This window comes from Aphelocoma coerulescens, chromosome 24 (assembly GCF_041296385.1).
Source record: "Aphelocoma coerulescens isolate FSJ_1873_10779 chromosome 24, UR_Acoe_1.0, whole genome shotgun sequence".
NCBI lineage: Eukaryota > Metazoa > Chordata > Aves > Passeriformes > Corvidae > Aphelocoma > Aphelocoma coerulescens.
Window position 1 is genome coordinate 3,323,588 of NC_091037.1, and position 24,523 is coordinate 3,348,110.

The window sequence follows — 24,523 nt, forward strand, 5'->3', positions numbered from 1 at the left end:
CCCTGCAGGAAGGTACATGCGCAGTAACCTGAATATGCCTCACAACTTACCTCAGAGGAGTGGTGGTTTCAGGGATTACGAGAAAGATGCTCCCATCACCGTGCTGGGCTGTACCCAGGCCAGGCTCGTGGGTAAGTGCTGCTCAGCAGGCAAAGCTTTGAGCTGAAGGAGGCGGGATTTGGGTGGGATTTTGGGAAGGAATTCTTCCCTGTGAGGGTGGGGAGGTCCTGGCACGGGTTGCTCATCCCTGGAAGTGTCCAAGACCAGGCTGGATGGGATTTAGAGTAACCTGGGATAGTGGAAGGTGTTGCTGCCCCGTGGGGTTTTTGGGTTTTTTTTCCAACCCAAACTATTCCATGATTCCACGAAGAGCTTGCCCAAGGAAGCTTCACAGTCTTCCTCCCACACCCTCCATCAGAGAAAGGTAAAGTGCAAGGCAGGAAAATATTGATTGGATGCCCTGAGCTAATGGGATTTAAACGTTTCAAGGAGCTTTGCAGTCCCCTCACCTTCCCCAGCAATTTCCCTCTTTCAAAGGAATCTCCTTCAGCTCACTTCCTTCAGCTGCTGCAGCTGAGGAAAAGGCAAAGCAGGACGTGTAGGACATGGGCTGAAATCAGAGCCATCAGCAGGATGGGTGCATTGGGAAGATTTTGTTGTTATCCATGCTGGGGAGAACTGCAGCAGTGGGACTGGCACCTCATGCAAAATGCGCTTTTTTCATCTCCAGTTTGCCTCACCAATACACGTTTATCAGTCTGCCTGGCTTTATATTGTCATAAACACAGCCCAAATCTTTTCCAGTGTTCTCCCACCCTCCTCCCCATCCTTGTCCCTGACTTCTGAGCCCGTTGGTTTGTGTACAGACAGAAAATCCTTTGCCAGGAAAAGAGCACATCTTGAGAGCTGTGATGATGAGGGGAGCCCAGCCCCTTAAAGACACGAGCTCCAGCACTGAGCATTTTCTCCAGCTCAAATCCTTCCGAGCACTCCTCGCTGGTCACATCCAAACTAGGGCAGCTAAAATTATCCTGGCTTTTTTGAAGACAAATAAATCACTGTGCAGCAGCAGCAGCAGCAGCAGCAGCAGCAGCACGAGGAGGATGCTCAGACTCCTGGCCACATGGCAGCGGGGTTTGCAATCTGCACGTGATGGAAGGACAGCTGGGAGTGTCACACCACACTTTGTGGGGCGTTCAGGGGCCTAAGGACACTTTGTGGGGCATTAAAGGGGTCTAAGGCCACACTTTGTGGGGCGTTCAGGGGCCTAAGGACACACTTTGTGGGGCATTAAAGGGGTCCAAGGACACTTTGGGGGGCATTCAGGGGTCCAAGGACACACTTTGTGGGGCAATAAAGGGATCCAAGGACACACTTTGTGGGACATTAAAGGGGTCTGAGGACACTTTGTGGGGCATTAAAGGGGTCCAAGGACACTTTGTGGGGCATTCAGGGGTCTAAGGACACACTTTGTGGGGCATTAAAGGGGTCCAAGGACACTTTGGGGGGCATTCAGGGGTCCAAGGCCACACTTTGTGGGGCATTAAAGGGATCCAAGGACACTTTGGGGGGCATTCAGGGGTCCAAGGACACACTTTGTGGGGCATTAAAGGGATCCAAGGACACTTTGTGGGGCATTCAGGGGTCTAAGGCCACACTTTGTGGGGCATTCAGGGGTCCAAGGACACACTTTGTGGGGCAATAAAGGGATCCAAGGACACACTTTGTGGGGCAATAAAGGGATCCAAGGACACACTTTGTGGGGCATTCAGGGGTCCAAGGACACACTTTGTGGGGCATTAAAGGGGTCTGAGGACACTTTGTGGGGCATTAAAGGGGTCTGAGGACAAACTTTGTGGGGCATTAAAGGGGTCCAAGGACACACTTTGTGGGGCAATAAAGGGATCCAAGGACACATTTTCTGGGGCATTAAAGGGGTCTGAGGACAAACTTTGGGGCATTCAGGGGTCCAAGGACACACTTTGTGGGGCATTAAAGGGGTCTGAGGACACACTTTGTGGGGCAATAAAGGGATCCAAGGACACACTTTGTGGGGCATTAAAGGGGTCTAAGGCCACACTTTGTGGGGCGTTCAGGGGGTCTGAGGACACACTTTGTGTGGCATTAGAGGGGTCTGTGGACACACTTTGTGGGGCATTCAGGGGGTCTGAGGACACTTTGCTGGTGGCATTCAGGGGTTCAAGGACACACTTTGCTGGTGCCAATAAAGGGGTCTGAGGACTGGCTTTGTGTGGTATTAAAAGGTTCCAAGGACACGCTTTGCTGGTGGCATTCAAGGGGTCCAAGGGCACGGCTGCAGCTGTGGTGGCACCGTGTGACCTCGATGGTGCTTCTGCCATAATTCCTGTGATGACCAGAGCCCGTGAGCAGCTTCCCTGTGACAGAGGGCTGGTAGATGTCCCTCTCCTTCTAAATGACCCCACTTCTCCCAAGAGATTTCTAGGTCAGCCTGCCATGGTGACAGCCACTGTCAGGGTTAATGTCCCCTCCTTGCTCCCCCTCCTTTGTCCTGCTCTTCCAACAGAACAAAAATGTGGCTGCTGCTCACTACAAGCCTGAGCAGATCCCTGCTCTCCTTTGGTTCCCCGAGACACTGCAGGAATATTAAAAACCCTGACAGTGGAGTTGATCCTTATCTCGTTTGCAGTGATCTCCCACCTGTGTAATGAAATGGTGATTTATGCTAGCTGAGAATCCAGCCAGTTGAATTAAGCTGGCTTTGAGTTGTGTTGAATCATCTGATTTACAGCTTACAAATGAAATGAAATTTAATCAAATCCAAGACCTTTACAATTTTTCTGGGTGTTTTTTGGCCAGACCTATGAGAAGCAGCTCCTTGCAATGCCATTTACCTGCATTTATTCACAAAGATCAAAACTTTCTTGCAGGTGAAGCCTTGCTAGAAACAAATACCATTGTAGACTACATCTACAGCTCCCCATCCCTGCGGTGTGTCCAGACAGCTCACAATATCCTGAAAGGTAAGAACCCACCAGGGAGAGGCTGAATTCTCCTCACTTTCTGCATAAAACACTGACCAACTGATAATAAGCATGGGCCTAAGTGGATGGTAACTATAATTTCCATGGGAAATTATATTTTATATATTTTTATATTTTATATTAGCACAATCCATAAGGAATCCTTTTCTAACTGCACCAGCTGCCAGCCAGAGGTTGACATTCCCTGGCATATATTAAATACATGCACTCAGTACTTCATTTTCCATAGAAAATAAATAAATTAACAATCAAACTGAAGCACTAAAGCTGCTTTCTTCCTCCCCAGCTACTCCCACTGATATCTGGTCTCCTCTCCCTCTTTTCCAGGTATGCAACAGGAGAACAACCTGAAAATCCGGATAGAGCCAGGCTTGTTTGAGTGGACCAAGTGGGTGTCTGGGAGCACTCTGCCAGCCTGGATACCCCCTGTGGATTTAGCTGCAGCTACTCTAAGCGTTGATACAACCTACAGGTAGCACAAAAGGGGGCTGAGAGGGTCTGCTGTTGCCTATTTGAAGATTTAGCACCAAACTCTGCTGAGTTTTGATGTTTAGGCACTGACTGGAAGAGCTGCTGAGGCTCCCAAAATAAACTTGGAGCAGGCTCGAGGCTGCTGTGCTGAACATGACCTGAAAACGGCTTGTTATAAACCAAATTTCCCTCATCCCTGGCAATTCCAGCCACATTCCTGATCATGGAGCTTTTCTTTCCAGCACTCCTTGTCCTGGGATCTTTTGTGTTTCCAAGGAACCCCCAAAGCATTTCTAATGCTTTTCCTAAAACTTGAGAGTTTGGGCTCAGTTAGCACACACAGGAGTGCCACCTCCTTGGCCTTGGTGACAGACATTTTGTGTCAGGCCTTATCTGCTTTTAGGTATCACCTGAAATCCTGGTCTTTCCCTTGTCCTGTTGCACCCCTGTGTTTAAGAACCCTCAGGTGGAACAAGCAGTTGAAACATTAAAAGTTTGAAAAAAGAAGGAAAAGGTAAAGGGAAAAAAAACCCAAACCTGGACGTGTTTTTCTGCTCACAGACCTTGCACTTAGAATTCTTTATTTTTACCATTCACTGGATGTGTTTTTCTGCTCACAGACCTCATATTCCTGTCAGCAAGTTGGTGGTTTCTGAGTCTTATGATACCTACATAAGCAGAAGCTACCAGGTAACAAAGGAAATCATCAGTGAATGTAAAGGCAAAGGTGAGTGCTGCAGAGGGGGTGAAAACCAAGCCAGGCAGGCTGGGATGTGGATTCCAATATTCCTGACCAGTTTTTCCCTCTTTAGGGGATGAATTCCCACACCTGAATCTCTCATCCTCTCTCCCAGAAGCACTGGGAACCCCTGTGTGCATCAGAACTGAGTTTAGATACACTCAGCTTACAAGAAAAGGCCATAAAGTCAAATAGCAGAATTATTTTAGGGATCCCTACCCAATGGCAGCTGTTTCCCAAGGGCATAAATGAGTTATTTGCCCTCTGCTATGTGTTCCCAGCATTAAATGGGGCATTTTCCTTCCCCTGTCTGAGCTCCTCCTCCAAATTATATTCCCCATAAAGACCTTAGAACATTTCTCCAAACACAATACTGAATATTTTTTTTAAATCCCCAGCTGTTATCTTTCATTCACAGCATTCTCAGAATTGCTAAATTCTGGTGTTTTCACTGATTTCATTTCACTGACCTGCCTCTGCATTCTGAGCTTTGGTTTTAAGGCTTTGCCCACAGACTTCAGTAGCCCAGTGGGGCATTGGTTGTAAAGGAGGATGGAAATGGCAACGTAAAGCTGCCACTGTGGAAAGCCAGCCAGAGAAATTAAAGTGTTTGTTGTCATAGGAATTCATTTCTGCACAGGCAGAAAGCATCTGCTTCCCAACACTGCTGAAACCTTGCTGGAATTCTTGGTATCTCCAGGAAGCATTTTTAAACCAAGTAGGAGCAGTTTAACCATTACCCTGAAAGCCAAGAAACGCTCTAAACCTGTTAACAAATCCCATTTTCCCCATTAACCATGTGTTGTTATATGATAAAGTGCTTTAAATGTCTGCTTGATCTTGAGCACCAGCCCCTAAATCTGGCTTTGCCTCCCTCCTCAGCCTGTGTTTCTCCTTTTATTTCAGGAAATAACATCCTGATAGTGGCTCATGCATCCTCCCTGGAGGCCTGTACCTGCCAGCTCCAAGGGCTGTCACCTCAGAACTCCAAGGATTTTGTACAGATGGTCCGAAAGGTAATTGCCAGCAAGGAGCAAAGCCCTGGCTTTGCAGAGAGGAAAAACAATTTGCAATCTGCTGAACCAGGCTTTGTTGTGAGTTTTACTCATGTCAGGAGGGTGAAGGAGAAGGGTTTGAGAGGCTGGGACAGAGTGTGGGGTCTGGTACCCACCTAAGATGGGTTTGCAGGGATTGTTTGGTGCTCTCTGGGGTCAGGTACCCACCTGGGATGGGTTTGCAGGGATTGTTTGGTGCTCTCTGGGGTCAGGTACCCACCTGGGATGGGTTTGCAGGGATTGTTTGGTGCTCTCTGGGGTCAGGTGCCCACCTGGGATGGGTTTGCAGGGATTGCTTGGTGCTCTCTGGGGTCAGGTGCCCACCTAAGATGGGTTTGCAGGGATTGTTTGGTGCTCTCTGGGGTCAGGTGCCCACCTGGGATGGGTTTGCAGGGATTGTTTGGTGCTTTGTGGGTACCAGGGGCTGTGCAGAGTGCCCCAAAGCCCCTCAGCACAGCGAGCAGGGCACTTCAGCCCTAGAGCACTTCCCCTTCTCATTTGAAGAGATGTTAACCATCCAAAAGCTGGAAATTATTATGGGTTTTTATACTTTCTCTCCTTTCCTGCTTTCTGCCAGCCTTTTAGAGGCTCTCTCAGATATTCAGGGCTCATGTGGGGACACCTGAGCTGCAGGAACATCCACATTTCCCTCCAAAGCTGTGCTGGTTTGGGACCACATTTAGTTTGATCTGGCCCCTACTTAAAACCAGATTCCATTTAAAACTACATTTTTTTAAACTACATTCCATTTTGAAAACTACATTCCATTTTAAAAACTACATTCCATTTGAAACTACGTTCAGTTCAAAGCCACATTCCATTTAAAACTACATTTTCAGACTGCATTCCAAGGGTATAATCTCCTCTTCCCAGTGTTCTGCACAAGCAGTGGTGCACAGTCGGTCACTCACTTTCTGAAAATGGACTTTGGGAGAGGGAAAGAGAGAAAAAAGGGTGAAACCCTTGAGTAGCACAGCAGGGCCACATCCCTTGGGATTGCCCAGCTCAGTCCTTGCTCCCTGCCTTGATTCCCATCTCTCTCCTCACAGATTCCTTACCTGGGGTTTTGCTCCTGCGAAGAACTGGGAGACACTGGTGTTTGGCAGCTCACAGACCCTCCCATCCTCCCTCTCACACATGGACCAACTGGAGGCTTTAACTGGAGAGAAACCCTGCTCCAGGAGTAGGGAAAAGCCCAGCAAGGACAACCCATGGCCTTTCCAAGCGCTGGAGAATGTCTCTTCTTCCTTGTGTTTTATTGACAGTGGGAAAAATCCTCATCATCTGTCCAGTGGGTCACTCCAAGCATATCTCACACAGCCACAGCCATAAAAAAGTCTCATTCTCAACAAAAGGGGCTGATCTGAGGGGGGAAAAAAATATGAAAATCCAGCTTGAGGCTCTTGCACAGCGCAGAGTCAGCTCGGGGTTGGTTTCCCCACCTTGAAGGGAGCTCTGGTGACACTTTCACTGCACCACGGTAGGAACAGTGAGCCCTGGGTCAGGCAGGATGCTGGGGCTGTTTTCTCACAGCTATTTTTGCAAAGCATCTGCAGGCTTGTTCAGCACCACGTGCTTGCTCTGCTCACAGCCCCCAAAGCCTCAGCACTTTCCTTGAAAATAAAGTGTGTCCCCAACGCTGGAAATGAGAGTCCAGCATTGCCTCTGCAGGCAGCACCAGGTTATTCCTCTGCTCTGCCTGAGCAGACAGAGTTGGGAGTGCTCAGAATGTTGTTGGATATTGTGCTTTGGTTGGTGTTGATCTGCATCAGAGGAAAATTCGAATTTCACATCAGGTCCAGGTGAAGTTGGAGCATCAAAAGTCAGCACAACAAAAGCTGGGAGGAATTTCTTTGAAGTGGAGATAAAGGAAGCCTTTTCCAACCAAACCTGAGGGATTTAGGAAGTTCAGATTTGGGTTTTTATTCCTTTACCTTGATTATTGACATCCACCCTTGTGCCCAGGCACAGCCTAAAAGGTTTGTGCCACTTGAATTCCCTTCAGAAGGCTTTGGAAAAGGGGTTTTCCCCTTTCATACCAGGATTTTTGTGCTGGCCATTAGCCCAGAGGTGGCTTTGTGTCCCTTTGTGGGATTCTGCAGCCAGCAGGTTGCTCCAGGAATGATGGAATGAAAAGCTGTTGGAATTCAGCCTCCGTGGAGTGCTTTGCTTCCTTACCCTTAATTCCCAAGTGCCATCTGTCATAAAGACAAAGCAGCTAAAAAAACCCAGCACTCTTAAATTTAGGAACAACATTTGGCTTATTAAGATGCTATTTATCCACTGGGGGAAGGGTTGGGATTGGGGGAAAAGTGGAAGAGGAGGGTTTCCATCTCTAACCAAAATGTTTGGGATCATAAGGGGGATCCTCTTGGTGCTGGAGCCTGCAGGATGCCCAAACCAGCTGCACCACAAAATACACCACAGTGGGTATTTATAACATAAAGTGCCATCAGAGCAGGGATTTTTAGGATTAGAATTATCTAAAATTACCAGTCCTGGGTTAAAAAGTTGCTGCAGACACTTCAGCAGGGCAGACTTGCTGTCAGCAGGTACTTAAAGATGTGTTTAAATGGGATGAAAGAGATTTAGGCTCTCTCCTTTCTTGGTTTGGGCCACAAGTCTGAGTATTCACAGAAATGGGATCATCCCAGACTGGTTTGGGTTGGAAAAGACCTTAAAGCTTGTCCAGTCCCATGGACAAGGACACTTCTCACAGACCAGGTTGCCCTTGGACACTTCCAGGGATGGGGCAGCCCCAGCTGCTCTGGGCAATGAATTAAAAACACGAAATAATAAAAAACAGCATCCCAGGCCCGCTCAGATGTGGCAGGAGAGACTTTCTGCCCTCCTTGCCCAGCTCTGCCTCTGCTCAAAGTGCTGAATGCCCTCGTTTGAAATGGGTGAGAGGCACAGGAGTCAACACTGGCCAGATTTGATGTTCATTATTCATTAAAAAGTCAAGTTTTGGGTGGTGTTTGAGTGGATTTTCCGCTTGCACGGGGCTGGTGTCACCTCCCCCAAGCTGCCACAACAACGGAGGAGTGACAAACTGCAATTCCCTCTTCCCAAACCATCGGGATCAAACCAGTCCCAAGGGGTTGAGCTCAACTTGGAGCTCGCCAGGGAGGGCACAGCACATCCTGTCCATATTTACAGTCAGCAGAGAGCCCATCCTGGGCAATATCCTGGATATTCCCACAATCCATAGGAATATTCTGTTATTTATACCTTGAGGACTGTGTAACACACCTTAGGCATTATTATAGCAGGGATGGAACTGAAAAGTCAGGGAGGAAGTTTAGGACAGGGCAGGAAAAAAAAAACCTGCTCCTGTGTGGTTTTATTGCTGTCAGGTTAATTTTTTTGTTGTAATTTAAACTATTTTTGACTGTGTATGGACATTCTGAAGAGCATTTTCTGGCTTGTTTTCCTCCATGCCAAAAGTTTAAAATGAAATATTTGACAATCACACCAAAAAAAAAAAAAAAAAATTGGTTCCTGAGGCGTATGAATTCTCCAGATTTTCTGTTTCATGCCAGCAAGGTGTAAATTGGGGCAATAAATGTTGTTATATTCTAATGTTTATTGCCTGTAGAAAGAGTGGAGGCTGCTCAGATCCTGATGGAGTTGTGACATTAAAAGGAGTTTTTTTAGAAGCGTGAAACAGAGAGGGAGCAAAACCTGAATGCACAATTTGAGTGGTGGTAGCTGCTCTTTGCCTATAGTAATAGAGAAAAGAGTGTTCTGGTTGAGGAGGTAGATGTTAAAATACTCTTCTTTAAAAAATATATATATATTTTTTGATGTTTGGGAAATATTTTGACAACTGTAGTCTTGTCTCCAATTAGGTGTCAAGAATCACAGGGAGAAAAATCTTATTTTCTTCAGCATTTTGAGTTTTCTTGGGGGGTTTGTGTTAAGCAGTCTCATGTTGAAAAGGCTTTTTGGGGGGAAAAAAGGAGAAAAAAGGTATTCCTTTTAAATGTCTAATTGAGAAGTCAAGAGTACAAAGGAATTGCTGCTTCACTTTCACTCCGTTGCTGCTCATTAATGTGGATTTAACGTCACTCCAGTGTTTTGTCCCAGAACATTAAACCTGATCCCTCCAGAGTCTTTTCCTTCACTGTGAGCTGCATCACATCCCAAGTTTTACTCCAGGAGGCAAACAGCACTTCCCAGATTTTTCCCTCTCTCCATAATTAAGAAATAAAGCTGCAAACCTGCCAAGAATTAATGTTTCGTTTTCATCATTTGCAATTTATGGCTTAGAAAAAGAAAAGAATTAAATTGTCGTTATACCCAAATCAACAGAGCCTTGCTTGTTTATGCAAAATGAGGATCCAGACCATAATAACTTCAGAAAAAAATGGCTATTTCCCGTTTCGCTCCGCCTGAACAGTTTCAGACAGAAGCTGGCGGAGAGCAGCTCCTTCTGCTCTTAAATTCCAGTGAATTTAACGAAAGTGATCATTTTTATCCCCAGATGATGGCTTTGGTTTGTGGTTTGGGTTCGTTTCTTTAAAAAGAGGCACACAGGGAATGATTTTTCAGTCACAAATGGAAGGGCTGGGGGAGCAGATGAGCTTGGGATGGCGATCAAGGAAGAGAATAAATGCAATTAACAGTGGCTGCGAGTGGCTGCAAAGGCTCTAAATCATTTCTTGCTGCTCCCCACTTCCTCAAATGCATTCCCTAGGGAATCCTCATGACCCACAACAGAAAATAGCCACTTCCTTCGTTATTTGCCATTAAAATGTATTTTCCAAACTTTCTCTCTGTGACATCTCTTCAACCTGATCTCATCAACGGCTCCTTTTTGTTTGTTTGTTTCATTTTCAACCTGTTGTATCATTCTGTTTATTATGTTGGGTTTTTTTTAGTGTGAGCAGATTGTATTTATTTGAGGAAAAAAAAAAGTTTGCTGTTAAAAAACCCCCAATAATTGTATTGCCAAAAATAGCTGTAATTCCCTGTGACATCTGTATTTTTTTATTTTGGGGGTGGGGGCAGGCAGGGAGGGTGGGTGGTTGTTTTTAATCTCAGTTTCAAGTGCTAACAACTGTTAAAACAACCACTGCGTTTTAATTTGCTTCTCACATTAAATGGAATTCTCGGAAGTCAGACAAAAGTATCTCGTAGGTGATTTAATAAAGATGCCAAGCACCCTTCCTATTTCCGATTTCCTCTGGAGCGTGGTGGAATTTTTCCTTTTCTGAGGCTGAAATTCATTCACGTTGGCAGCAGATGGCACAAAATTCTCTCGGCTCTGGTTTTCCATGCTCGGGGATGGGGTTTTCCCTCTGGATTCAGTTTTTCCCCAGAGTTATTCCAGTCTCAGGTTTGGTTGTGTGGACCTGAAGGCACAACTTTCCAACCAAACCGACTTTTCCAACACATTTTTCTTAATCTGGATTTTTTTTAATCCAGCAAGAGTTTTATCTTTCAACCTAACTGCTTTAAATTCGTGAGCCACAGCTCTGTTTTCCAGTAAAATTGATTAATGATGAGCATAAAACCATAGCTTTTATCAACCAAATGCCCACTGAGTGATGCCCTTCCCTGCACCTGAAAGTTTCATGGGAACAAGTCCAAATGAATCACAAATAAAACAATGGATTTATAATTAACCATTTTGTCCGTTTTGCTCCAACCCACATCCTGCAAATGCAAACGGGTTTTAAACCGTAATTATCTTATTAAATTCAGTTCATTTTGATGGTAGGAGTTGTCCACACCGAATTTTGGGCAGCTGCAATGGAGGGCCAGAAGAGGATCTGCCAAAACTTCTTTTTTGGAAATCACAAATCATAAAATAGACTTGGATAAATGTGATGTCCGTGGTTATCACACCCCGGGGGGGGGGGGGGGGGGGGGGGGGACACTAAACTGGAATAACCAGACCTGCAAAGGGGACACGGGGAACCCAAATTTTGTCCCCTGGGAGCTGCTGATGTCCCCAAGCGCCTCAGCAAGCTCTGCCCTCCCTGCAGAGCCACAAACCACTCGCAGAAATTCCCTTTCGCCCATTGCTGCTTTCTCCAGCATCCCCGCAGGCAGAGCCAGGCAAAAACCTCCTGGGACAGCAGCAGAGTGGCACAAGAGCGATGTGCTTTAAATCCAGGGATTTTAAATGGGTTTTCAAGCAACCTTGCCAACATCCACCATGTAAGTGCTGCCTTCCCGGGTGCCTCCCGGCAATCAAACCTCCACGGGGGATTAAATCCTGCGGCATCCCTGCAGCAGAGTGACCCCAAACCCGTATTTCTCTGATGTTTTACCTTTCCCCTCCCCGTGCATCTCTCCCTGAGCTGAGGCAGGCAGAGCTGGAGAGGTGCAAGACAAAGTCCGCCCAGTCCTGTCGCCCACCAGTTCCGTCTGAAGGACCCGTGAGGTTTCTCAGCAGTCGCCAACACGGAGGAAACACGAGGTGTGGACAGAGGAGAGAGAGGGAAGGGGGCAGAGACCCCGGTGCTGATGAAGTCACGGTAAATGTGCTCCCCCCGTGCTGAAAAGGGACCTGCGGCAGCAGCAGCCCCGCAGAGAGAGGAAGCCAAGCCCGAGCTCAGCACAGCATGAGCGTCCCCGGGGTGCTGCTCAGCGTGGCTCTGCTCCTGCTGCAAGGTAAGCCATGGGGGTTGTCTCATCCCAGCTCCGCTTTCCAGCCCAGCTCGGAGAATTCTGCTCCCGGAGCGCCAGCGCACCGGGCACAAGGCTGTGCTGTCGGTCTCTGGGTGACAGGGAAATATTGGCACCCCATTCCCAAAGCTCACTGACTCCTAAACCCAGGGTCAGTGAGATCAAGTCACCTCCAGCCGCTGGTGGCACGCTTGAGGCGAAGTATTGGGGTATCAAAAGATTCTGCCTTAAATTTGGACAGAGGGTCACTGCTTAGTGTGCTTTTGTTCATGCATTGTGTAAAAAGAGGCTGATTGAAGTCAGAGTAATTTAGGGAGGACTTGCAAAGTACTTTGGAAAAGAAAAGCACTTTAGATGCTCAATCTCCTCATTCCTGCTCAATCTCCTCATTCCAGAGGAGGCAGTTTATTTCGACCTCCTCTGTCTCTCATGCACAGGAGAGTGTGAGAGATTCATATTTGACCCTGTCAAACAGGGAAAGATCCAAGGAGGGAAGGAGCAAAGGATCCACACTCAGGATCCCTGCAGGCTTCACTCCTGACCTTTGCAGGAGAAATGGGTGCACGATCCTGGTGCTGGAGCAATATTCCCTCTCCCTCCCTGACAGACTCAGGAGCAGAAACCACTGCAGGGCTGTTGCTGACAATTTGCTAATTCTCAGAACAACCCATCTCCCCCAGTTTTGCCACAGACTCCTGCAGGATGAATTTGTAGCTGCTGCCTTGGCCAGAATTAATTCAGCTCCATTCACAGGTCAGCAGCCAGGACAAAAATAACTCATTAAACAGGGTGGCTCTGTGGGCTACAGCCTCACAGATAAGTCTGCACCGATGCTCTGGGTGCAAGGTTCAGTGCAAGGAGCTCTCAGTCACTTCCTGGGGGCTCCATTAATAGCAACCAGAGCAGAACCACTCTGCTCAGTGCATCCTGCAATTTCCAGCACGAAATTGTTGCCCTTCCCTGCCGAGAAAGTGAATGTCTCACACTGTACTTGATGCCAGAGTGGCTTTTCCAGGCGGGATCCTCATGGTACAAGAGCCACCATTCCTGGAGCTGGCAGGGGGACATCTCCCATGCTCAGTGACCGTCCTGGGGTGGGCCACAGTGGCTGCAGGGCAGAGCCCCTGTGCAGGAAGAGCTGCCCTGTGAGTCATGCTCTGAATGAAGCCCATTTTCCAGTGGTCTCCCATGGAAATTACATTTATGTGCTGGTTTGGAAAAGCAAGCAACACCCCCACCTCTTCTTGCTCAGCCCCGCCGCTTTCACCCCCAAAGGTGTGATTTGCCAGACCCCACGCTGGTGTTGGTGACAGGAAACCATCACGGGGACAGAAATACCCGAGGGGCCTGTGGAAAACCACAGACAACTCTCAAACAACTCTCAAACAACTCTCACACAACTCTCACACAACTCTCACACAACTCTCACACAACTCTCACCTCCTGCCCCAGGTCCTCTCAAGGACAGGCACAGCCACAATCCCCATGAGGAACTGCAGTCCTACAGGGAGCCAAGTCTGATTCGAGCGGTAAAAAAACTCAGCAAAATGCCCGACAAAAACTTCATTTCTGAGGGATTTAAAATTTTAAGAATGTGAAAATCTTCCCTGAAGCCCAGAAAGATTCATTTCCCCGACCTGCAGTGGGAACTGGCAGCCGACAGCTACCTGGAAAATCAAATGAAAACACACAAAACGGGTGAAAAACAAAACTCTCCTGCTGCCCATTTACTGAACTCCAACCCAGGCACCACTTTTAGTATTCTCCAGGGCATGGATTTTGTCTGGAGAAGGCAATTCATTCCAGGGCATCAAATGTTTTCACAAAGTGTTTTATCTGTCTCAGAATGTCTGGAGAGGAAAAACATTTTACTGCCCGCCTGTGAAATGAACTGGCAGAAGAGAGAATGAAATTTCATTTTAGTAACCTGTGCCGGGCCAGGTTTGGTTTTTTTCAAAAGAAGTTTCAAGCAGCTGTAGCATGATGATTTCTGAATACAAAAAGCCTCATTTTTAGAGGTGCTGGAAAAGCATCCACTGCTCAGTCACACACTGAGCAAATCAGGGTCAACAGCTCCAGAATGGGACATAAAACCAGAGAATGGTTTGGGTTGGAGGGGACCTTAAATATTATTTAGTTATAATAATGGGATAATTGAAAATTGAATGTTTGTGTTTAAATACAGGGAGCGAGTGCATGAAATGGGTCTGCTATCAGTTCTGTACTGGCTAATAATGAAATATTCCATTGGCTAATAACTAAAACAGGTTTAATAACTAAAACTGGTCATGCTGGCAGGTGATGATCCCAATCCTTTGCCACACAGTGCCTGTGATGACCTGTCCAATGACAGGGATTTGCTTATATCCCTACAACCATACTGGCAATGTAGAACTAGAGAAACACCCTTGAAAAAAAGGACAACTGGCACATTACTCTGTGCCAAGCATCGCTGCTTTGCTCCATGTCACAATTTCCCCACTTGTTTTTCCCCCCGGTGCATGGCAGGGGGGTTTCCAGGGGCTGCCAGTGACACTGTGTCTCTGAAGGAGGGAGAAAACCTAAACCTACACTGCACCTTCAGCACCCTCAGCGACAGCAACTCTACCCTGCAGTGGTTAAACCCTCACGGTTTCACCATTTTCCTCAACGCTCAGCGGGGTAAGTGTGAAACCCCAGCGTGGTGCCACTTTCCACCGGGGCTGGGGGCACTGGGCTGTCCCCGCTGCCACCCTGGCCAGGGTGACTCCTTCCCTCGGGGGGTGGTTTGAGCTCCAGCCCCTTCCCAGCACAAGAGAAGTCCTGGGAAATAATTTCCTGCTGAAATGGAAACTCCCAGGAGGGGTCTGGCAGCAGAGCTCCCAGGAAAGAGCTGGAGTTGGAAGCAGCAGCCAGAGATCAGCACAGAAGGCACTTGTGGCTTTAAGGGAGACAAGAGTGGATGCTCCTCACAGCCCTGGGCACTCTTCCACTCAGGGAATTCGATGCAGTGCATCAGGAGGAGATTTTGGGGGAAAAGCAGTGATTTTAAGATGTGCTGGCACGGCCAAAGTTGCAATTTCTGCATTCCCCTCCTCTCCCTCCACCTCACGTCTCTGTCTCCTCCTCTTGGTCCAAATTCGACAGCTCTGCAGCATGAGGAGTGCCTTGGCCTTCCCCCTTTGCATCTAATCAGTATTCCTTGTGAAATCCTTTAGATTTTAATGACAATAATAATAAAGTACCAAACTGGGTACCCAGCTCCCATGGAAACTGCCCAGGAGCTGAGGGTCCTCTGAGGCTGCTGCAGGAATCACAGCCAGCAGCTCTTGCCACCCACACCAAACCAGCCCAATTTCTGGTGTTTCCCATAAATATTGCCAATATTTCTAAACAGAAAATGTCATGAGGAGCTCTTTTCCTACTTAGTTACAAGAATAAATGGGCTGAGTCTTCATTGGCAATGTGAAATAGCTCAGCCCTGTGTGTAACGGGGCCTGTGCAATCCAGGATCCCAAATTCAGCATTCCCGGTGCAATGCACAGGAATTCGGTTCAGATGGGATCCAAAACGACGCAGTGCTGAGCCCCTGTGGGAAATGGGGCTAATCCATATGAGAAATGGGGCTATTGCAACCCACCCTGTGCTGCTGGGACATCCAAGCTCCCAAAATCCACAGCAGGCTGTCGTAGGAGTTCCTCTCCTCTGTTGCAGTCAAATAATCTGATTATTTACTAACAAGACCTTGGAGGAAATCACCTCTCCATCAGTTATGTCTCTTTTTTCACACATGTTTATGTTCCCAGTATTTTACACCATAGAGGGAGGCAATTTATTAGGGGTAGGGAAGGAACTGGGGATCCATAGGAGCAACACCCACAAGGACTGGAGTTCCCAAATCATTTGGATCCTGGAGAAGTTCAGGCTCTCTGGATATTCTTTTGCAAGACAAAAGAAAAACAACTGTGTTTAGGGAGAAACCAAACCTGACCCTGCACATGGAGGTTTTCATTCTTCATCTGAGTCACCACCTCTGTCACGTTGCTTCTCCAATGAACCACTTTGGGAATCAGTTCCCTCCAGTCTTGCCTACAAATATGACAAGCCAGTTATGAGCCTTACATCTTGGTGGTCTCAAAATCCTTTCATATTTAATCCATAAATTGCTGTGATTTTCTTCCAGCTCTGTATTTCACAAAACCCCAGCCAAAAAAAAAAAAGAAAATAAAAAGAGTTTTTGAGGTCTGGGTTTTTGAGGTCTCTTTCTCCCTGATGATTGTACAAACCCCCAGTTTCAGTTCAATTTAAGGGCAGAAAGTTGCATTTGCTGTGCTGCAGTTGTGGAAAAAGTTCATGGACTTGTTGGGCTGACCCTGAGGGCTCCTGTAAATCATCCAGCAGGAGGAAAGAAATAAAGACTAGAAATTCAAGAGGGAGAAAGGAGAGCAGAGATGTCCTGGGAGATGTTTCCAGTAAAAACTAAAAATTTTAAATGCCCTAAAATAAAACCTCTCCTCATGCTTTGAATCCCTCTCCTGTACCCATACCCATGGCGTGCTGGCTTTTCTTTTCCTTGCAGTTTTAAGAGACCAGAGGTACAAACTCCTCCGTTATTCCAGGGATGAATTATCCATCCAGCTGTCCAACGTGACAGTGCAGGATGAAGGCGTTTACAGATGCTTCTACTACAGCAGGCACTTCAAAAGCAAGAGCCAGAATGTTGAGATTTTGGGTAAGTTCCCCCACCTGTTGGGTTTTTTTTTTTCCAGAGGAGCAGGACAGACAGAGCCGGCTCCTCAAATCCACACCTGCATTTCTCCATGCAAATTTATGGTGCTTAACACATCATCCTGCTCTTAGCTCAGTCCCCTCCAATAATGTTCATAAAAATGAGCAGAAAATGCCCTAAACTGATCCTAAAACCTTCCTGCTGCAGCTGCTCCTTCCCATCCAGTACTGGAAGTGTCCCAGGATGCAGGAGGAGGTGTCAAACTGTCTTGCTACACCCAGGGATGCAAACCCCAGCCCCAGATTTCCTGGCTGTTGGACAATGGGATAGAGCTCCCAGGTAAGAGCACTAAAATTTGTTTTTATCAGTTTTGGGGTGTTTAAAAATACTGGGGGGTGAAACCTCAGCTGGGTCTGCCCCTCATCCCTACAACTTGGTGCAGGTCTGGGGAACAGCATTAATTCCACTGGGATAAAATGAACCCCAACCCCCTGGAACCTCAGCATGAAATTCCACTGGGATAAAATGAACCCCAAACCCCTGGAACCTCAGCACGAAATTTCAGTGGGATAAAATAAACCCCAAATCCTATAACCACAATTTTCAAAGCCCCAGCTGCCTTTCTTCTCCTTTAACCTGATACACCAAAAACTGCCATTCTAATAGTGCTAGAAATAGCATTATTCTAAAAATCACTGCCTTATCAGCTCCAGTGCACGTCTGTATCAAAATGTGAGAAAAACACTCCCAGATGCAAATGTCTTTTCTTTCACACATCAACAAGCTCTTACTTGTGTTTTGCATCACCAAGCAACATATTTAAAGCTGAACCTGTAACCTCCCCTGCCCCAAGATGGTTTATTTTTAAATAACAGCTCTAGAAAACAACAGAGAGTTGTGTTTTATGGCCTGAATATAGATAGAAATTAGAGTTAGTAATAAAAATAAATCAGGTTGGCAGACACACGGGTATTAGAGCAGAAAAGGTGCTCTAGAGCAGTGCATGGGTGTTGGAAAAGCAGGTCCTGAGCTCCTGCCTGTGCTTGGGAAGGGCTGGGCTGTGTGTGAGGCTGAGGGCCTGGGGAATACCAGCTGGGAAGTTGTAAAAAACCTCAGTGTGTCCCCCCCTGATTTTTTATATCTGTTTCTCATGGTGTTTTTCTAAAACCAAGGCATTCCCCAAGCCTGAAAGCACCCTGATAAAGTGAATTATTTGCAACATCACAACGCACAGTTCAGACACTGAACACCTCCTTCAGGCCAGCAACACATTTCTCCAATATTTTAACCAAAACCTCTCCTTACCTTTATCTCCTCCTTGCCTTTGGAGCAGAGAAAATACCTGAGCTGTCACCTCACACCCCCCAGGAAAGCCCCCCAGGGCCTGAGCTGTGTCTGCTGGGTTGGTTTATCTGGGGCTGGCTTTCAGAGCAGCAATGTTTGCATGAAGAGGTGGCCGACACAGATTTAATTGTTTGAAAGATAAAAAATAATTGTCCTAATCCACTATTTCTCAAACTTTCTGCATGTGTTTTTCTCCATTTTTGGAAGGCCTGGAGTAACTCTCCTTCCTCTCCCTTCCATTCCCAGCTTTAATCACTTGCTGCAAATATTTACACTAATCAGAAAACAGCTAATAAATCTTAATTACTGGCAACACCTCAGTTCCACCAGGGCTCAGCAGGGGCAAACCAGCTGTAATTACTGAGCTGGTGCTGACAAAGATGATTTCCTTCCCAGCAAAACCACTCTGAAATCCTTTTGGAGCTCTTTCAGGGCCCTGCTGGGGGTGGAAAAGAGGGTTGAGAAATGCTGATCTGTAAAGGTTCATTTGGAAATCAGGGGTTTCTTTCATTTAAAGGGTAACAGAGCAAGGGGAAGCATCAGAACCTCTGCATTATAAACAGAAATATTTGTGCCCTTCAGGTAAATCCAAAACACCTCCCTCTCCACCAGGGCTGTTCAAACACATCTCTGGTCATATGAAATACAATTTTATTTTCCCATATCACCAGTATTACCTGGAGGACTGGGAATCACACCAGACTCTCCCTAACTCCTTGTGGCAAGGCAGGGAATCCTCGTGTTCAACTTCCCACAGCTGGAAAAGGGGAAGAGTCAAACCTGCACTGCAGCAAGGATGGAGAACAGGATTTCAGGGTTACATAAATGCTTTTATTTCTTGCTCTGGACTAGAAAGCCCTCACATTGTTTCTCCCAACGGGTGTGCAGGTGACACCAGGCACCAGCTGGGAGCTGATGGGAAGAAATGGAGCACAAGCAGCACCCTGAGAGTCCTCAGCTACAGCCCCAAAGTGACAGCCAGCTGCATCATCCAGCACCCTGCACTGAGGGGAGAGAGGCTGATAGCCTCTCTCCACTTCCAGGACCTGCCCAGCACGGGTACTGCAGCTCCTCCAGCTCTGCCTGTCCCATTTTACTGCCCCGAGGTGGTAAAAATTAGGCAGATACACACAGAAGCCCAGAGTCTGCTGCCCCGTGTGTGGGATCTGCTTTTAAATGAGGAACCTGGGGCAAAATGAGTTTGGAGTTGTTCCTCGGTGGCAGATCTGAGCAGCAGCACCTGCCCCAAGCTCCCCACAGCAAAGTGTTTCATTGTACTGCTCATTTCAGAGCATCGAATACATTCTGAGGAATAGGAAAGCTGAGGGTGGGAGGATGGGACTGTAAATGTGACCCCTGATCAGACACAGAACCCAAACAATCCAGATCATGGAGCGGGGCAGGGTCATTTTTCAAGGATCTGCTCAGTGGCAAAGCCTCTTCTGATTTTTTGTCATGTTTGGGGGGGGGTTCTTTAGGATCCAAACAACCAACCAGACTTTCAGAGGACGCAGAAGTTCCCAGCCCTTCAGAGAACCCAGCAGCTTCCAGTTCCCCAGAGAATCCGGGAGTTCCCAGCCCTTCTGCAGCCCCAAAAGTTCCAGCAGTTCCCAGCCCTTCTGCATCCCCAAAAGTTCCAGCAGTTCCCAGCCTTTCTGCAGCCCCAAAAGTTCCAGCAGCTCCCAGCCCTTCTGCAGCCCCAGAGGATCCAGCAGCTCCCAGCTCAGCACCAGCAGCCCAGCAAACCCTCACAGATGTCACATGGAACGGTGAGTTTGGTCTCAGCTACCCGAATTTATCAAACCCAAAATGACAAACACAGACAAGCTGCCAGGCACGGAGTTACATCCCACGCCCCAGAGAAGTGTGGGACTCAGGGCACAGCACTTCCCGCTTGTTCCTTCAGCTTCCCAGCCGTGCAGGCAGCCAAAATCTCCCTCCTTGGAGGAAGAAGGACAGGATGAGGATGAGGATGAGGATGAGGATCAGCAGCAGGGTGGGAGCCAGGCTGGGATGCTCTGGGTGGGCTGCACTAGATGGCACTGTGCAACAACTCTTCATCCCTGCTTGCACCAGGCTGTACTTGCTGAACTCGGGAGTTTCTTTCCAGCACAATTAAAAGCTCCACAGTCCAAATAAATCGGCCAAAACCCCACCAAGAGTTTTGCACCTGCTTAGCACGACAGGCCTTGCAGTGACAAATCAACTGCTGCTCTAGAAACGCACAAACTCCTTGTTTATATTGGTTTGAAAGTGATATTTCAGTGGTTACAAACAGCACAGAATGAATCCATCCTGACAAACCCTCGTCTGATAAATCCTGACACGTGTGTTGATGAACGTGCATGGAAAGGGAGCCTGAATCTTTCCAGAGAGGATGGAACCAGACGGGTTTTAAGGTCCCTTCCAACCCAAACCAGCCTGGAATCCTGTGGCTTTTACCAGGTGCGAAAAGGAAAATCTCTTATTAATGCAAAGTTTTGGTACACACAGCACACCCCAGCATCTCAGCTTTGCAAATCACAGTTATACTCTCTATATGTTATGTATATAATTACACAGAAGGATGTGTTGTCTGTATCCATAAGAAATCTGAGCTCACCTCTCTGTCTGCACAGGGCCTGAAGAAACGACAACAGCAGAAGAACTGGGAGGTTCATCGAGTTCTGGGGGTTTCAGTGGTAAGAATTTACCTCATCAGACATAGGGGGTGGTGGCAAGGGACAGGGCTTGTTAGTAAAGGAGTAGTCAAGGACATGAATACCAAAATATTTGCTTTAAGCAGAAGGATTTCTGCTCATGGCTGGTTTTTCAGGCAAGAGGAGCAAACCGATGCCCAAGGAAAGCCCCAAAATGACCAAGCTCAGCTTGGTTTTAATTGTTTCTCTAACAATGTGTTCAAGACTGAGGATTTGCTGTTCGTAAAGCTTGGGTGAGCTTCAGAATAAGGTTAAACACAGAGTCAGGGAAGTGAGCACAGACCTGGAGTCAGGAGCAGCACCTGGTGACCTGAAGCTGCTGGGGAAATGAGCACTTCTTGAACATCCCTTCAGAGAAATATTGTTCTCCTTTCCCTTCCTCCAGCGACTGAAACAGCAGCCAGTGGAAATGCCACAGAAGAGGAACCTCCCAGGACAGAGGTGCCAGCACCATGTGAAAATGTGACTGTGATTTCCACCCTCACCCTCGGTACGAACACTTTAATGAGCTTCCAAACCTGCCATGAGCTTCCTGGGTCTCCCTGGCCACAAACCCCCTCCAAATCTTGTGACAGGTTAATCCTCTGATCCTGGGGGAGACCACAGAGACACAACCATTTGTATCACCTAAAAAATAAAAGCTGAATTTTACTGTTTGCTGGGCCAGAGCACAAGGCCGCTGAGTTCAATCAGGTTTTCTTGTTCTTGCCATAAAAAACTTGACCTCACATCCTAAAATGAAGTCCAAAAAGGTGAATTCTGCTCTCTCACCGTGTTCATCCAGGTGATATCATTCTTGTCTTAATCACCAGGACATTTAACAACGCAAACCTCTGTTACAGAGCAAAATCCCAAATCCAAAGGCATCCTAAAGAAGGAGAAGAATCTCCTGCTGCCAGTCCTGGTGGCTGCCCTGATTTTCGTGCTGCTCATCATTGTCCTGCTTTTCATGGTGAAGCTGAAGAAAGCCCACGGAGTGTGGAAGAGAGGTGAGGGATGGGCCTGGCCAAGCCTGACCTTGGAATTGTTGTCCCAAGCCCATCTCGGAGGTGGTCAGGCTGGTGGAACCCCCACTTTATAACCATTTCCTCAGGATTTTTATGCTCAAAGCAGAGGGTGAGAAAGAATCATGGGGGGAAACAATCTCGTTCTCATAATTAAATTTGGTTTTTCCACAGAAAATGATGTTTCAGAGCAGACACTTGAGAGTTATAAATCCAGATCTAACGAAGACGGTCCGGGCCATGAGAAGAACGGACAAGGTAAAAAGCTTTAGTCAACATAAATGAATCCTTGTTTTAATTAATTGCTGCTGGCCATGGCCAGAGCAGGTGGCAACCATAAATAATAAATAATAAATAGTAAATAGTAAATAGTAAATAATAAATAATAACATTAAATAATAAATAATGAATAAATAATAACAAAAATGATAAGTGATAAATAATAACAATAAATGATAAATTATAAATTATAACAATAAATAATAAAAAGTAATTAATAAATAGTAATTAATAAATGAATAATAGATAATGAATAATAATTAATAGATAATGAATAATTGCTTTGTTTTAGCTGTCAATCCCAAATCCAACACTCAATATGTAACAGAAGGATATGTGGAAACCCCAGAGAAGAATCTGGAAACCACAGAGAAGAATCTGGAAACTACAGAGAAGAATCCAGGCGACAAAAACGTGGCAATAAGCGAGAAAATGTTCAGGTGTGGAAGAGAGACAGATATATAACAATGGAAAACGTGCAGGAAACTGCAGTTTCCTGATATTTGTGTTCAAGTTTTCAGGGATCTTGATTTCAAGGAGCAGAAGGACCAAGAGCTGCCCTCCCCCCCAGAGCCACCTGGGGCTGCTTTGGTTACCCAGCAGGACAGGTGGGTGGGACTGGTGCTCCTGGAAACCTGGACTGATTCACCTGTAACCCTCAGGGGATTTTACAGCTCACCAACCCCACGGCAATCAGGGTCCTGTGAAGACACCCAGGCCCAAATGAAGATATTTATGTGTTGCTTTGGTCACCTCCTCTGTGACCGCGGGACTGAGCAGGGAATCCTACAAACCACCTGTGGCTTTTATTTTCTTCCTGTGAAACCTGGATTTAACCCAGCTGGATTTAACCCGGCTGGGAAGCAGCCTGATGTCCAAAGGGTTAAAAAAAAACCAGAAGTCCAACCCAAATTAGTGAATGATTTTTATGATTCTGTGAAGTCTTCAGACGTGCAGAGGATGTTCCACGTGGGACTGCCCAAATCCTGGAATGAGGTCAGCAGCAGAGCTGCGAGTTCCCCAGGACCTGACGGCCACAGAGCTCTGCCACACCATCCCAGGGAACCTTTCCTGTTCCAGAAGGGTAAAAGCAGCTCCCTAAAATAAAGGAAATGTGGAGTACAATGATTTTTATCATTTGCAGACTCACAGAACAGCTGGGGTGGGAAGGGAGCTCTGGAGATCCCCCAGTCCAACCCCCGTGCCCAGGCAGGCTCACCTGGAGCAGGTGACACAGGGACACGTCCAGGTGTGTCCAGATGTGTCCAGATGGGAGAATCCACACCCTCCCTGGGCAGCTGCTCCAGGGCTCTGCCACCCTCATGGAAGAAAGTTCTTCCTCGTGTTGAGGTGTAATTTGTGTTTTATTTCATGGCCCTTGCTCCTCATCCTGTCACTGGCACCGCTAAAGAGTCTGGGACCATTCTCTGGCACCCCTTGGATATATTTGTATGGGTTGATGAGACCCTCTTTCAGTCTTGTCTTCCCCAGACAGTCTCTCCTCATAAGAGAGATGCTCCAGACCCCTCATCATCTCTTTGGCTTCCACTGGATCCCCTCCAGCACCTCCCCGCACCGAGAAGCCCAGAACTGGACACTGTAAATCTCACGAATCTCATTAAATAAATCCCATTCGAGCCTATTATTTCTCACTGGAAGTATGAAAAACTGGTGAAAAATGGGGTTTGAATAGCGAATGAGATAAAATCCCCCGCGTTTTCCGTTTTTCAGTGGAAATAATTCCATATTTCAATGGAAATAATTCCATTTTTCGGGGGAAAGTGGCTGCTCCCGGGCGCTACCACAGTCCCGGCGGGGGGGGTGGAGAGGGCAGGACCGTTCTCCCCCCGCCGGCCCCGCGCTTGGTAGGTGCCGGCGTCCTTAGCGGTTGCCGTGGCAACGGGGGGAGGGGGGGGGGGGGCGTGCGACACGTCCGGGAATGGGCCCGGGACCGGGAACGAACCGGGAACAGACGGGTGAGAGGGACAGGGACCGGGAATGAGCCGGGAATAGACGGTGAGAGGGACAGGGACCGGGAATGAGCCGGGAATAGGCGGTGAGAGGGACAGGGACCGGGAATGAGCCGGGAATGAACCGGGAATAGACGGGTGAGAGGGACAGGGACCGGGAATGAGCCGGGAATAGACGGGTGAGAGGGACAGGGACCGGGACAGGGACCGGGAACAGACGGGTGAGAGGGACAGGGACCGGGAATGAGCCGGGAATGAACCGGGAATAGACGGGTGAGAGGGACAGGGACCGGGAATGAGCCGGGAACAGACGGGTGAGAGGGACAGGGACAGGGACAGGGACAGGGACAGGGACAGGGACAGGGGAGAGGGGACACGGGACAGGGGACATGGGAGAGGGGACATGGGAGAGGGTAGAGGGAGAGGGACGCGGGAGAGGGGACTGTGACTAAGGCACATTTCAGCACAAAGCACTCCTTTTCCTCCCTCCCGCTTCACCTTGGGAATGTCTGGCAGTGCAAATGACTGCTGAGCGCTTCAGCCGAGTGTAAAGAAAACTCTCATCCTAATTCAGAACGAGCTCCAGTTCTCA

At 47.5% G+C, this 24,523-nt stretch overlaps 2 protein-coding genes across 3 annotated transcripts in view; both read left to right on the forward strand.

Moving 5' to 3' along the window:
* The window catches only part of UBASH3B (ubiquitin associated and SH3 domain containing B), a 61,926-nt gene extending 51,459 nt beyond the window's left edge, over positions 1-10,467 (forward strand). For both annotated transcript variants that reach the window (XM_068994792.1, XM_068994793.1), the window contains exons 9-14: positions 9-131; positions 2,910-3,002; positions 3,351-3,495; positions 4,115-4,221; positions 5,140-5,249; positions 6,338-10,467. In XM_068994792.1, coding sequence (XP_068850893.1) covers positions 9-131; positions 2,910-3,002; positions 3,351-3,495; positions 4,115-4,221; positions 5,140-5,249; positions 6,338-6,475 — 716 coding nt within the window. In that variant the 3' untranslated portion in view covers positions 6,476-10,467. The remainder of the gene's footprint in view (positions 1-8; positions 132-2,909; positions 3,003-3,350; positions 3,496-4,114; positions 4,222-5,139; positions 5,250-6,337) is intronic.
* Positions 10,468-11,716: 1,249 nt separating this feature from the next.
* On the forward strand, positions 11,717-23,086 carry CRTAM (cytotoxic and regulatory T cell molecule). The gene is made up of 11 exons (XM_068994711.1): positions 11,717-11,912; positions 14,436-14,588; positions 16,486-16,638; positions 16,843-16,974; positions 18,868-19,038; positions 19,458-19,748; positions 20,598-20,660; positions 21,064-21,168; positions 21,521-21,667; positions 21,857-21,940; positions 22,254-23,086. Exons 1-11 carry the CDS (start codon positions 11,864-11,866, stop codon positions 22,424-22,426), a joined length of 1,521 nt encoding a protein of 506 aa, XP_068850812.1. The 5' UTR covers positions 11,717-11,863; the 3' UTR covers positions 22,427-23,086.
* The last annotated feature ends 1,437 nt before the right edge of the window (positions 23,087-24,523 follow it).

Coding starts and splice junctions, on each gene's coding strand:
- CRTAM (XM_068994711.1), top strand. CDS start 11,864: ATGAGCGTCCCCGGGGTGCTGCTCAGCGTGGCTCTGCTCCTGCTGCAA. Junction 11,913..14,435: donor GGCTCTGCTCCTGCTGCAAG/GTAAGCCATGGG, acceptor GGTGCATGGCAG/GGGGGTTTCCAGGGGCTGCC. Junction 19,039..19,457: donor CCAGGACCTGCCCAGCACGG/GTACTGCAGCTC, acceptor GGGGTTCTTTAG/GATCCAAACAACCAACCAGA.